Raw genomic sequence first — 14,425 nt, 5'->3', positions numbered from 1 at the left:
ATCATTCCAGAGAACACAGTTCCTCCACTGCTCCACAGCTCAATACTGGGGGGCTTTAGACCCCTCTACTAGCCCACTCCTGGTATTAGGCACTGGTTTATTCACTCCAGAGATTCACTCCTAATCTATTGGTTATAATTATCTACAGTTTTGTAAGTATGAAGTGTTTTTGGGTTGAGTTGAAGAGTTGGGGATGATGAGGTGGAGTGGTGATCATCCAACATCCTGCTCTCACTAACGTTCAATCAAACCCTCACAGCAATGCTCCTCCAAAATTCCTGGATAGTAGAGACAGTTACTCCAACAAAAGCAGCATCAACTCTTTTTTAATACTCTTAATTTCAGAAGAAGCAATGAATGAATGAGCAGGTGTCCCAATACTTTTGTCCATTAAGTATATCTCTAAAAATAAAACCAAAGCTTTCTTATGCAGGGATTTTTTTTTACCCAGTCACTTCTAGTTTTGTCCTGCAAGTGGTGCTGTTGAGCAGAGCACACTAGCGCTCACTGAAAGCAGCTGGTATTTTTCCCATGGTTCCTCATGGTACAGACACAGTGTCCAGCCGGTTCATAAGTATTTGAACAGCAATTCTTGTTGGTTGCCTCTCTACGCCACCTTAGTGGGTTGTAGACTTTCAGCTTTTCCATGTCTAATTCAGTTGGTTTAATGAAAATATGGTATTGACTGTTTATGAATTACAGCCATTTTTAATTAATTAGTTAATTAATAATTATTTTAAATGAAGCCGGCTTTTAATTTACATTTGCCTGACACTTTTATCCAGAGTGGCTTACATGTTTTACAATCTTACCCAAAGACTCATGGGATCTGGGGATCAGCCCTGCTAGCGGAAAGGGCAGGGCTGTTATCCACTACGCTACGGCTGTGTCTAGAAACTGGAGGTAGCTAGCTGGCTTTATGCCTTGCTGTCTACGCTGTCTCAATAGGCAGTGCAGTGAAGAAGGTCTCAGTCGCCATGATATCGACGGCTCACCTGCTCCATATGAGCGTTTAGCTGTGTTGTCAATAGCCGTTAGCATTTCGCTCAATAAAATCGGCGGCTAGATTACTAACCAGTAACACGACTGGGCCCCTTCCTGCCTCAGATTCCTGCCTCAGTAGGCCGCATTTCTTACCTTGGAGAGCTTCCCAGTCACTTTTCTCCCCCTGAGCTGTTGATTTGCTCTAGTCACCCACTTTCCCAGTGCTGGAGCAGTGGCCAGTGATAAGCCCTAAGGTCATTTTCTGAATGACCTGACCTGGGTCTTCTTACATGTTTCCTTGTGAGTGGTTGTTTGGTCTTTTGCTATGGTGGTCCTCAGTCAGGCCACATGGCATTCTTTTCTGTCTTTTCTGACGTCTATTCTACTATTGATTCATTTATTGATTGTTTTATCGATTAGTTGATTAATCCAAGCGATTATTTTTCCTTTACAAGTTTAATTGAGCTTTTTCATTTTTATTTTATTTTAATTTATGAATTCCCTAAACTGGGAACTCCAGCGCTGCAGTGGAGTATCTATACCCCTAACCAAGGTGTATGTGATTCCCCACACTAAGAAATGTGCTTAAAATAATGGATAATAATTAAATATGCTTTAAATCCCATCAAGCCCAAAACACACAAACACATACTGGGATAATCAATCAATCAATGTAAAATCCCAGATTCTAGCTATTACCTTTCCTCTTAGTCACAAATTCACTGGACAATGTATCGCTTCAGCCCCTTAAACAGCCTATGGACCTCCGTTGGGCCCAACGTGATATTACAAACCTCTATTACCAGAGAATGAGCCCCACCAGTTTATACAGACGTGCCTGTAATAAGCCTGGGAGTTTTAAGGGGTGAATAACGAGTGCATCTACAAGAACAATGGATTTATCAAACCTTCCTACTACTGGTTAATGAACTTAAACACATAGCGGTTGCAGTGATTTTGCTGGTGGTTTATTTCGCAACTGAGTCAGATCTGATGAAAGAAAAAAAATTAAATATAGTAATAAATTAATCACTGCAGCTGTACTTCTCTGTAATTTTGTGTTTAGCTCTAGTTTAGCCCTCTACTTGCTGCTATTCCTCTTTTCCCCTCTAGTGGCGCTCTAGTGAGTTAAGCGCTGGTGCTCAGAGCTATTAAAAAAGGCTTTTAATACGAAGAATTAAAGAAAACCAAACTAATTATTAGGGAAAATGTATATCAGCCATGTTTCACTCCACAGCTGCGTTCTCTCTTCACCGGCTTCCTGTAGCTGTTGCCCAGGTCATCAGATTCAGACCCTGACTCTGGCCTACAAAGCCAAGACTGGACCAGCCAGCCCCTCCGTACTTGATGGCGATGGTCAAAAGCTGATCTGCACCAAGAGCCCTTCCAGCTTCAAGTACAGCTCAGCTCGACCCACCATCCCTCAAAATCCACGGAAGACGAGCACCCAGGCTTTTTTCTGTCCTGCACCGAAGTGGTGGAACGAACTTCCCCTGGGTGTCCGAACAGCAGAGTCCAACACTCGCTGTCTTCAAACCCAGACTGAAGACCCTCCTCTTCTGAGAGGACTTGGGCGAATAGTAGAGTGGTCACCTTATTGACTTGTGTTTAGTAGAGTCTAAACTTAGAGGTATCTTTAAATTATTAGTCTATTCAAACTAGCTGAGGTTTTTCTTGAGTAAATAGCAAAGCACTTTTGTAAGTCGCTCTGGAGAAGAGCGTCTGCTAAATGCCTTAAATGTAAATGTAGAAGACTCATTAAACCCCTTTTTGGGTTTTTGCCCAAAAAGTCCCAAGTTATAAACCTTTTCAAAACTGCTGACTGATTCTATTCACTGGTGTGGCTGTAGGTCAAAAGCAGTGAGGTTTCACAGCTATGCTGCCTGTTTTGAAATGTAGAAGGTGTCACCTCTTGCTCAACATCCGGAGAGCTGTTGTCCTGTCCTCGCTGAGGTGTTGCAACTTCAGTTAGACAGCCAGCCCACTTCCTACGCACGACACTGGGGTCAGGGTGTAGCGCTCCAGCTCCTTAGTGGCTCAGTGGCTCGATGTGTGTGAACATGTGTTCCTCTGGTATATCAGCTGGATGGCTCTTGATTGACTGTAGAGCTCCTAACAGCCTTATACAGGAGGACCGGCTGTGTCCCATTTGTGTTCTACACACTAATACTGTAAAGTATAGACTATGTTCTAGTGTTAGAAGTACAGGTTTGACAGGTTAACACCAAAAATATTAGCATACTAACCTGTTTTGTACTAACAGGAAGTGATGAAGTGTTGCTATGCCAACATACATACATCACTGCAAGGTGTTTAGCAGCACCATTTTTTTCTTACGTCGACTTTTCCAAAGTGGAGGACTCATCGTATACAGCCCAGACATGGGGCCACAAGGGGCTAGACGCTGTCACTATAATCAGAGGGTCACTGGTTCGAATCCCGGTCATGCTGCTAGCCATCGGCAGCCGAGGCCTGAGAGAGCATAACTGGCCCTGCTCTTTCCAGGGTGGGTAGATGGCGCTCTCTCCCCACAACGCTTTGCTGCGGTGTTGGCTATCCCTGGCGTCTGCAGGCTGATGTGTAGAAGCCGGGTGGTGCCCGGTGGTGTTACATTGGCGGCAGATCTAAAAACAAGAGGCTGGCCTGCTCACAAGGGGGCGTGTGTTGGGCCGCCCTCACTATTGTTGGGGGCATTGTATGATTGTATGCAATGGGGAGAGAGATTACGTACGGGTTGGGTGATTGACGGCCCAAATTGGGGCGAAAATTGATGAAAAATCTGATAAAATGAAAAATATATAGATATATAGTTATACTGTTCCATTTGTGCGACCAATAGGCTACTTAGGACAGTCCCAACAAGGACCCGTCCTACCTCAGAACAGCTGTGTTACCCCTGTTTTGTAGGTTGAAACTATTCACACTTGGCATTAACATACATCTGGGTGATGGTGGTGGAGGTGGTCAGCCATGTCACTGCCCCATGCATGAAAATACATGATAACCACAAGACTGCCCACCCTCGAGTTAGCTGAGCAATAATAATAATACAATAATAATAATATAATAATACAACACCTCCACAAAAGCCAGGTGTGATCGAGGCGCATCACCCGAGACGTTGTGAACGGGGCTAGGAGAACGTATAGATAGTCACCTTTCACAGAAAAGCATAACAGTCCATTTCAAACCATTGGTTGGTTTCTATTATTTATTACATTCATAAACAGTGTAAGATGAGCATGCAACCGACCAGCTATTCATATAAATATTTGACATAAAATCTGGAAAGAAATGGAAAGAAATGCAGAAAAAATAAGGGTTACATACCGTGTGATGACATTTTGCTACTATTGCTACATTATTTATTATAATAATAATTATTATGACAAAATGTTTGGCATTATGTGTGTATGTACAGATCTTTACTCAAAATGAATCGAGTCAAGATTACTCACTGTGGAGGTGATAGAAGCCAGACGTCCGGAGAACCGAAAGCTTTGAAAGTTCCTAACAGAAAACAGTTGCCCGAGACATCGTTTTACAATAGTTTTGAGATCAAATTTTGGTGTGAAAAAAGTAATCCACGCCCTTGAATAGTTCCCCTATTTTTGCTATTACAAAAGGGCTGTTCATGCCAGAACCCCATGCAACCTAATAGAGCTTAAGCAGTTTTGCAAAGAGGAATGGAGTAAAATTGCAGTGTCCAAATGTACAAGCCTGATTGAGACCTATCCAAGGTGGGTGGCTTGAAGGGGGCAAATATTTTTCCAGTGACTTATTTTACATTTATTTTACATATTATTTTAGTTTAATTGACATTACTCCACTTTGACATTTTAAAAGAGGTTTTTATTGTTAATTTTAAGTGAAAATAAAATAAAAGCTACATTTTATTGACCATGATTCTATTTTAAAAAGTAATAAATGTGGAAAACGGGATGAATTAAAGGGGTGAATACTTTTTATAGGCATTGTGCTGCTACATATATGGGAAAATTAGGGGTTGTAAAAAGTCAAGGGTTTCCTAAGTCTTGCCAGAAGGAACCCACTGTCCTTCCAGTCCTCTGTAGAGGCTGAATTAAGTCATTGCTGTCTTAAGTGTCAGCTTCATGGAAGGTTGGTTATGTGTTTGTGTGTGTGTGTGTGTGTGTGTGTGTGGTTTCTCAAGTACCTCTTTTGAGCTGCGAATTCTGACAAGCACAAGATGACCCAAAACCAGGGCCTGACATGGCGCTTTGCTCACATGCATACATATCCATTCATACATTTCTCCTGACCCAGCATTTCTGCACACATGCAGCCTAAAAGTACAGGCTGGACATTGGGCTTGAACCATAAAAGGGAAAGATAACTTTGTCTAAGTTTAACCACTGACTTAATTAGCGACCTTATATCAACCAATGAAGCTGTTTGCAAGAATAAGTGGCTCTTGATTGACTGTCGAGCTTCTAACAGCCTCATAAGCCCAATTGCGTGCTACACACTAATACTGAAAAGTATAGACTACATACTAATCGTAATAGAGCAGGTTTGACAGGTTAGTACACCAAACTATTGACGTACCAATGAAACTGTTTGCAAGAATGACTGTAGAGCTCCTAACAGCCTTATAGATGAAGATCTGTAGGCTGCGTCCCAATTGCGTACTTCACACTACTACTAATCGTAATAGTGCTGGTTTGATGGGTTAGTCCACCAAACTATTGACGTACCAATGAAACTGTTGGCAAGGATGTGAGATGTCATGCGACTTTAGCTTGTAACACTGAAGTTAATTCCTAAATTGGATCTGGAGATCAAACTTCTAAAAGGGTTTGCCTTTTAGTTTTGGTGATATTTTAGAGATAAAATACATCCTCTCCATGCCCCCATCACAAGTCATGAAAGACTTGCCAGTTAGATCAGTCTTGAAATGGTGCTGGACATATGGGTCCCCTGGGATGGGAGTTAGGAGCCACTGTATGCTGTTAAAAGTTCCTTGAGAAACAGTTTGAAACTGTGGAGGTGCTTCTTAAGGTGCTTTGAGGAACAGTTTTCTTCTAAAAACCCTTTCTTGATGGTTCCTCCAAGCACCTTAAGAGGTTCCTCACAAATAAAAGAACCTCCAGTTAGACGGAGTTAACTGTCCAGGGTGAAAGTCTTGGTAAAGTTGACTCAGCAGTTTCCAGACGGATGAAGTCCTGGGTTTTGAGTGTAAATGGAGCTTTAGTTGTATCTGGTTTTCGTGACTAAAGCATTATCAGTGGTGCTCTTGGTGTTGCCGGTCATGCTGACGGCCCGTGTTGGTTCCTCCGAGGCAAAGTGGAGCACGCTTCTCAAGGACTTCGTCAGACTCTCCCTGAAGCCACGGCCCAGGCACACATACAGCAGCGGGTTGAGGCAACTGTTGAAGTAGGCCAAGCAGAGAGCCAACACTTGGGCCAAGAGCAGGTTAGCCCATATTTCGTTATTCCCGTATGCGAACAGCATAGCAATTTCCACCACATGCAAAGGTATCCAGCAGAGGAAGAAGCTCAGCACCACGGCGAGAATGACGCGCAGGGTCCTCTGTGACTTCTTGTTCTGCCTCTGTCCTGGACCTTGGCCTGCCCTCTGGTACACCATCCAATGGCTGATGCAGATGACCGTGAAGGGAATCATGAAGCCCACCATGAAGCGGAAAATCGTGATGCCCCAGGCATGACTCAGACTGTGATATGCTCCCACACACTCTATCTTCGACCCCCGCTTGTACTCCACCATGTGGGCAAACTGGGGAGCACTGCCAATGAGAGCCAGCAGCCAGATGGTCAGACAGGCCCAGCTAGCATAGCGCGGACGTCTCCAGTTCTGGCACCAAGTGGGACGGGAAACCAGCAGCCAGCGGTCCAGGCTTATGAGCATCAGCAGGAGCACGCTGCAGTACATTAGCATGTAGAGCAGGCCATTTAGCAACTTGCACCCCACCGGGCCGAAGGGCCAGTGCTTGTCTTGGGCCAGCGGCACCATGATCAATGGAAGGGAGAGACAGCACAGCAGGTCCGCTATGGCCAGGTTCAGGAACCACAGGGCATTGACTGAACGTGGCATTCGGAAGGCCGTCACCCAGATGACCAGGGCGTTTCCTGGTGCACCCAGAAGGAAGACAATGGCATAGCACACCAGGGCGAACCAGTGGCGCCAGCCAATCACAGACATAGGAATGTCAGGGATGACAATGTCTGTGCAGTTTACCCCTTCTATGCATGTGGCATTGAAGTCAACGCTCTCGTAATCTCCAAAGTAGTCGTCCATTTTATCTGCAAGGGGTGGAGAAAAGTGAAAGACAAAGGAAATTATAAGATTGGCAGTTTAATTATGACATTCTATACTTTTTGATTTTCTGCATCTCCTAACATCACTGTGTAGTTCATCAAACCCTAAGCTTATTATTAAAATTAAGACCCATGAATCTGCAGCTACTATAAGTCCCTGGTTCTGAAGCTAGACCTCAGGCACACCCCTGTTTGTCCTACTCCTAAGGACCAGTTTGTATGGGATGATAATGTCCCTCAGTACCATGATGGGATCTGCAATGCATGGACAGTTGCATAACAGCTAAAGCTCAAACTATACATTTAAGATCTATGAATCAGTTAGCAACAGCATGCCAACGCATGACTTCTACTATGCACATATTATATAAAGGATTGGGCATAAATTAAGTAATAAATGTATAAATACACTGTATGCATAAATGTAATGTAAATGCTTTTGTGTGTATATATATATATATATATATACATTTACATTTACATTGAAGGCAATTAGCAGATGCTCTTCTCCATAGCTTCACTGTATATAGATCAGGATCCAAAAGATCCCTCTAAGCTTAAATACTGCTAAATACAAAAGTCAGTCTGGAGACTACAGTACCACAATACTCTGCACTTCCTCCATTGAATGGTAAGAGTTTTTTTTCAAAAGTTGTCATTTTTTTGTGTGACAACAATTTCCTATTAAATATTCTTATTCTTATTGTTCGATATATGCCTGAATTATATGTCCCACATAGCTTACAAATAAACAAATAATAATATATTTCAATAGAGTAGTTTGGCCCACTCCTCATGACCAAACTGCTCCAGTTGTTTCAGGTTTGAAGGGTGCCTTTTCCAGACAGCATGTTTCAGCTCTTTCCAAAGATGCTTAATAGGATTTAGGTCAGGACTCATAGAAGGCCACTTCACAATAGTCCAATGTTTTCCTCTTAGACATTCTTGGGTGTTTTTAGCTGTGTTTTGGGTCATTATCCTGTTGCAAGACCCATGACCTGCCCAAGCTTTCTGACACTGGGCAGCACATTTCTCTAAAATTCCTTGACAGTCTTGAGATTTCATTGTACCCTGCACAGATTCAAGACACCCTGTACCAGATGCAGCAAAGCAGCCCCAGAACATAACAGAGCCTCCTCCATGTTTCACAGTAGGGATAGTGTTCTTTTCTTGATATAAACATAGAGCTGATGTGCCTTGGCAAAAAGTTCCATTTTTGTCTCATCTGTCCATAGGACATTCTCCCAGAAGCTTTGGAGCTTGACATGTTGTTTGGAAAATTGTTTTTAACAATGGTGTCCTCCTTGGTCGTCTCCCATGAAGTCCACTTTGGCTCAAACAACGACGGATGGTGTGATCTGACTCCTTGATGTTCCTTGAGCTTGAAGTTCACCTTTAATCTCTTTAGAAGTTTTTCTGGGCTCTTTTGTTACCATTCGTATTATCCGTCTCTTTGATTTGTCATCAAATTTCCTCCTGCGGCTATGTCCAGGGAAGTTGGCTACAGTACCATGGATCTTAAATTTCTGAATAATATGAGCAACTGTAGTCACAGGAACATCAAGCTGCTTGGAGAGTCTTATAACCTTTACCTTTATCATGCTTGTCTATAATTTTCTTTCTAATCTCCTGAGACAACTCTTTCCTTCGCTTCCTCTGGTCCATGTTGAGTGTAGTGTAGTGTAGTACACACCATGTCACCAAACAGCACAGTGACTACCTGTAGCCCTATATATAGGCCCACTGACTGATTACAAGATTGTGGACACCTGTGACGCTAATTAGTGGACACACCTTGATTTAACATGTCCCTTTGGCCACATTATTTTAGGGGTACCATCATTCCTGTCCAGTTTAATGAGTTTACTTTTTAAAATAATTCTGTTGAAGCATGATTCAAAATCAGGTGTCGGATTTTCATTTGTTCATTTTCATTGAATATTTATTATAAACTGTGATGTTCTAGGCGACTGGGTCAGAACATCTCCAAAACATCTCCAAAACATCAGGCAGGTGGGTTTTTTTTCTGGTATGCAGGGGTCAGTACATAGCAAAAGTGCTCCAAGAAAGAACAACTGGTGAGGCAGCGACAGGGTCATGGGCACCTATGGCTCACTGATGAGACTCATGGAGGCCTTACCCACCTCACCATTAATGGGGCTTGCTGCTAATGATAGTCTTGGAGCCAGAGACCACAGGACGCCAAATTATGGTCAGATCTGTTGTGACGGCACAAACGGGAGAACTACTCAGTATTATTATTATAATAATTATAGTAAATGTAAATGTGTAATTATTTTACTATTTATTTATTTATTCCAAACTAGATGCTATTGCAGTTGTTGAATTGAAGATGGAAACAGTATTTTGAATAAAACTGGACTGAATCTATAAATAATTGCTGAGTTGTAAGACAAACACTACCACTATAAATGGGTCCTGGCTGTGGTAGGTCTCCTTCACACAGTTCTGAATCTCACAACCAACAAAAGCTTCCCAAAAGTATAAAAGCAGCAGTAAAACAAGTTCAGCCATGTCTTCTGAGAGGACTTGGGTGAAGTGTAGAGTACTATGGTCTCCACATTGGCTTGTGTTTAGTAGAGTCTAAGATTAGAGGTATCTTTAATTTGTAGTCTATCGAATCTAGCTGAGGTTATTCCTGAGTAAACAGTGAAGCACTTGTGTAAGTCGCTCTGGAGAAGAATGCTTATGTCAAATGTTCTATTTTGAATAATTTTGACGTTGAAAGCCATGTTTAATGTTCCAAAAGAACGTGAGGCATAAAAACATGAGAAAACTGAACTTTGACTTTTAGTAAGTAGCTTTTTTCTTCAGATGCAGATGCAGGTCACTGTCAGTAGTAAATACTACACTGTAAATGATAATAGTACCCTTTAGTACAAAGCTTAGGCACGTTTATACCAATATAACAGAGTATGTTAACCCCTTAAACAGCCTATGGTCCACCGGTGGGCAAAAAAGTGTTAATACAACCTTCTATTCGCAAAGAATTGCCCCACCCTACAGAATAATACACCTGGATATTACACCTTGGTGTGGAATAAGCCTTGGAGTGTTAAGGGGTTAAGTAAACTCAGTGCAGTAGAAATCTTCCTGGAGGGCCAGATGTTCAGCACCGTATGGTGATTTCCCTACTCAAGCCAATTGATTTGGACTCCAGACGTCCAGGACTGGCAGCAGAAGAACCGTTTCAAAGATCGATCGGTACTCACCTGTGTTTGACCCTTAGACTGACAGATAGAGCAGATAGAGTTCCTGGGCTGCGGATGTTGAGGTTATAGGTTTGTCCTGTGTGCTGTAATGTGCAGCTGGCCTGTATAAGCTTGAGGAGGAAGGAAACTGTTGCCTAAGATCTTTCTACAGAAGCAACCAACACGAAACCTCACCGCAGAGCTATGCTGTGGATTTAATCTGGGGTGTGTCTAGCTTTGCCCTTGATTTTGTGTTGGATCAGGAGGTGTTCGGTGGAATCCTACAGGAAAAGATGAACAAATACCCAATCTTATACCTGAGTCTAGACATAGGGCCCATCCCAATGCCTTCAGCCCTATTCCTCTAATTAACCTCTTTACCAGGGTAATGAGCTAAGCACTTTCCTCTGTCAGTGCTTCGCTGGACTAAGGCCACTTCAGCCACCAACTACTTTACACTTGAATGTTGCTGTGAGCAGAACACAGCAACCACTACGGTCTGATACTGGCTTGACAGGGATCCAGAAGCACAGCGTAACACTATGTCCATGGTCTATTGTCTCACCTGTTAGACCAATCCTATAACTCCAAACCTGATACCTACACCCAGCCCGTCACCTATGTTCATAAACTAACCATCCACTGCGTTGCAGGTTCTTCAGGGGGGGTCTTGAGGTAAGCACCTCCCTTATCTTCTGGGAGGTTCAACAGTGAAGTCTGGCCTCACAGACCCAAAGCCCACCAAGCTCACTTCACGCTATTTCACCAGATTACTCCCAACCCCAACGCTACACCATCAGCACATGCGTACCACAGCCTATTGCCTATATCTCCCACCATACTACACTTCCCCACCCCACCTCAGCCCTTCTTATCCACAACCACTGACTAGATCTCATCGGCATGTCCTGTAGATCTAGAATCATCTAAAACTACACATTGTGTCAGGCCCCTCACCTGTGGAGGCCAGCTGGGGCAGTAGTGGTGTCATATGTATTAAAATTAGGGATTAGATGAAGCCAAATACGGTTTAGTAATCATAGACCTAAACAATGTGGCCAAAGCGCTGGATAAAAAGGGGAAAAGGTGTAGTGATGGTACAGTGAACCAAGAATGGATTTACGGTCATTATATGGACAAAAGTATTGGGACACCTGTTCATTCATTGTTTCTTCTGAAATCAAGGGTATTAAAAGTACTACATTAGCGTCATAATTAACATCAGGTATCAGTTTAATAGGCTCCAAAATATAACCTTTTAGGACTCCACAAGATAAACTAAACCAAACAAATAATAAATAATCGCAGTTTCTGCGTTTGGATTAATAATTGAATAATAAAAATCGTGTTCAAGGGGTTGAGGTTCAAAACACTGTACATTTGAACAGCCATCCTAGTACTTCAATTGAATGTCTTGAGTTAACCATGACCTGTCACAGTTTGTCACGAGACAGAGGCAGACGTACTCACAGGATAATGTTTTTAATACAAGAAAAGAAAACAGAAATCAACCAAGCACAAAGTTTAGCAAAATAAAGAACACAAGACTTACATAAACAGGCCAAATCTACAAACCGTGAACTGGCATGAACATAAACGCAGGAACAGGAACAGGAACATTTGCGCACATACATGCACACAAACACATACATGCACAAGACCAGACAAGGGACGACTGAAACAAAGGGGTAATTATACAGACACTAACAAGAGACTCACGAGAAACACCTGGGACTAACAAGGGGGCGTGGCTACAAAGGAGACACTGGTGGAAACACTAATGGACAGGCGTGGCTAGGGCAGACAAGACACTAACAGAGCCATGTGCTTGGGAGCACATGGCAAAACCAAACAAAGGCAGACATGACAACAGGGGCAGGCATGACATGACCCTGCATTTTAAAAAAAGTTTTATTAATCAAATCAAATCAGGTCAATTTTATTTGTACAGCATTTTTTACCACTGGTGTTGTCACAAAGCAGCTTTACAGAATCAGTCATAATAATAACTAGTAAAAAGACAAGAAATCAACAACATAAGAAGACATGAAAACCTGAGTGAGCAGCCAAAGACCACAGTGGCAAGGAAAAACTCCCTCAGAGCTGGAGGAAGGAACCAAGACTCACAAAGGGGACCCGACCCGTCCTCCTCTGATCAGAACTATTTATTAATTATTGATAAAAGTCATCAAACCACCTAAACTGTTGTTCTGTTTAGGTGTTCAAAATATTCTTAATCATAATATAATAATCACGGTGTAGTATAACTTAATATAGTCATGGCAGTGATGGTCAGAGTAATGAGAGTAATGATAGGTAATAGTAGTAATATTAATAGTGGCAGATAGTTCAGAGACCATTTAGGTTTGAAGATGGTCATTAGGCAGGTAGCAGAGGTAGGAGGGTGTGCAGCTGGTCTGGCATGGGTGGTGGTGGGGGAGCTTGGTGGTCGGACTGGTGGGTGGCAGCTGGTCTGACACACCTCACTTCAAAGGTTCAGTTCGTCTGTTGTAGACACGACCTCTTTAATGAAGTCTGTTGAAGTTTGTTGCCAATGGCAACAGACTAAACTCAATTTTTCATACAACAGATTTTATTTAATTGAGTTCAAACAACTTGTGGGTTTTCAGCAAGTAAATAGGGTGGAAAACACGAGTGGGTGAGGTGGGTTGTTTCTTTTTGACATGGAAACGGGAAATGGTGGTTGAGGAAGGAAATGCAAACATTTGCAAATGATCACCATTATGAAATATTAAATCTTCACACTATCTTCACTTCATAGCACTTCACATTTTCCACTTTTTAAATTCCACTTCATCTTGCAGTGAAACAGCGATCATAGGCTGCATTCACACAGCGGGTAGAGGCCCAAGTGGCCCACTGTATGTTTTTAATGTGACCTATATCTGACATTCATCTGAACACTTCATGCTCATAAACCTCACGATAGAGCAATGCTTCGGCCAAGTCTTTAGGGGTTTCCTCAAACACAGAGCGGCTGCGAATTGGGCCTTCTGATTTAGTTCGAATAGAGACGTCACCCCAAATATTTATGAGGCCTATTACCTCGCCATCCCGCCAATGATCACCTCCGTCACAGCTGTCATTCGCTTTCCCTTTTCTTCAACGCGTCGAGTTGGCAAATGTCAAGTTGGATTGATGTAGAAGTTGCATGAATTCCAGATTCATCCGGATTTTAATGCCACGTATGAAAGTGGACGAAACAGAACCAAAACCATCCAATTTTAAGTGTTTTTGCCGTTCACACTGCCACACATAACACATCTGTGTCACATATGATGAAAAAAGATTTTTGCCTGGTTTAAGTTGTGAAGTGAGGTATTTTTCTCATGCATTACTAAGTGGTGGCCACCACTTAATTAACTCACTTTTTTTATCTCTTTATCTCACTATTTATGTGGGATGTCACCAACGGGGTATATATATATATATATATATATATTAAATAGGTATTAATAAGGTATTAATAGAGTAAGCTCACAAAATGCAAATTAGACCTTTTTTTATTATTTCGTGTAAAATTTGAGTTGAATTGTTGTATTAATGGTGTATTAATCTAAAGGCAAAGGCAGTCAATTAAGAGTCATTTAGGTAATATTTTGTGTATAAATTGTGCCTAACATATACATCAAGCATTATTAATAATAGTGATTTATTTGAATGTATGTAATATTATTATTAAAAACTGATTCAACAAAGATTATTTTTTGGAGAAATAACCAAAGCTTTATTTGAAAGACAGAAACTGTGTACCCCCTATTTTAGAAAAAACCTTTGACCCCTTTCTACCCTCTTCCAATGCTCCTTTGAGTGTAAAATCACATTTTGACTGGTTTTAGGGATCACTTGAGGTGAGCCAGTCTAGCGCCAACCAACTCAAATCCAACAGAGGAAACAGAAAAGAGCAAAAAC

The 14,425-nt window shown here is 42.0% G+C and overlaps 1 protein-coding gene across 1 annotated transcript; it reads right to left on the bottom strand.

The window, feature by feature from the left end:
* Nucleotides 1-4,185: 4,185 nt before the first annotated feature.
* Nucleotides 4,186-10,595, bottom strand: c5ar1 (complement C5a receptor 1). Its single transcript, XM_072695255.1, has 2 exons — nt 10,514-10,595; nt 4,186-7,265 (listed from the first exon to the last, which is right to left on the bottom strand). The coding sequence occupies exon 2, from the start codon at nt 7,258-7,260 to the stop codon at nt 6,193-6,195; it is 1,068 nt and encodes a 355-aa protein (XP_072551356.1). The 5' UTR covers nt 7,261-7,265; nt 10,514-10,595; the 3' UTR covers nt 4,186-6,192.
* Nucleotides 10,596-14,425: the final 3,830 nt, after the last annotated feature.

This window comes from Salminus brasiliensis, chromosome 13 (genome assembly GCF_030463535.1).
Source record: "Salminus brasiliensis chromosome 13, fSalBra1.hap2, whole genome shotgun sequence".
Classification (NCBI taxonomy): domain Eukaryota; kingdom Metazoa; phylum Chordata; class Actinopteri; order Characiformes; family Bryconidae; genus Salminus; species Salminus brasiliensis.
Note: the sequence above shows the minus strand (reverse complement) of the source record. Positions and strands in the feature narration are given on the sequence as shown.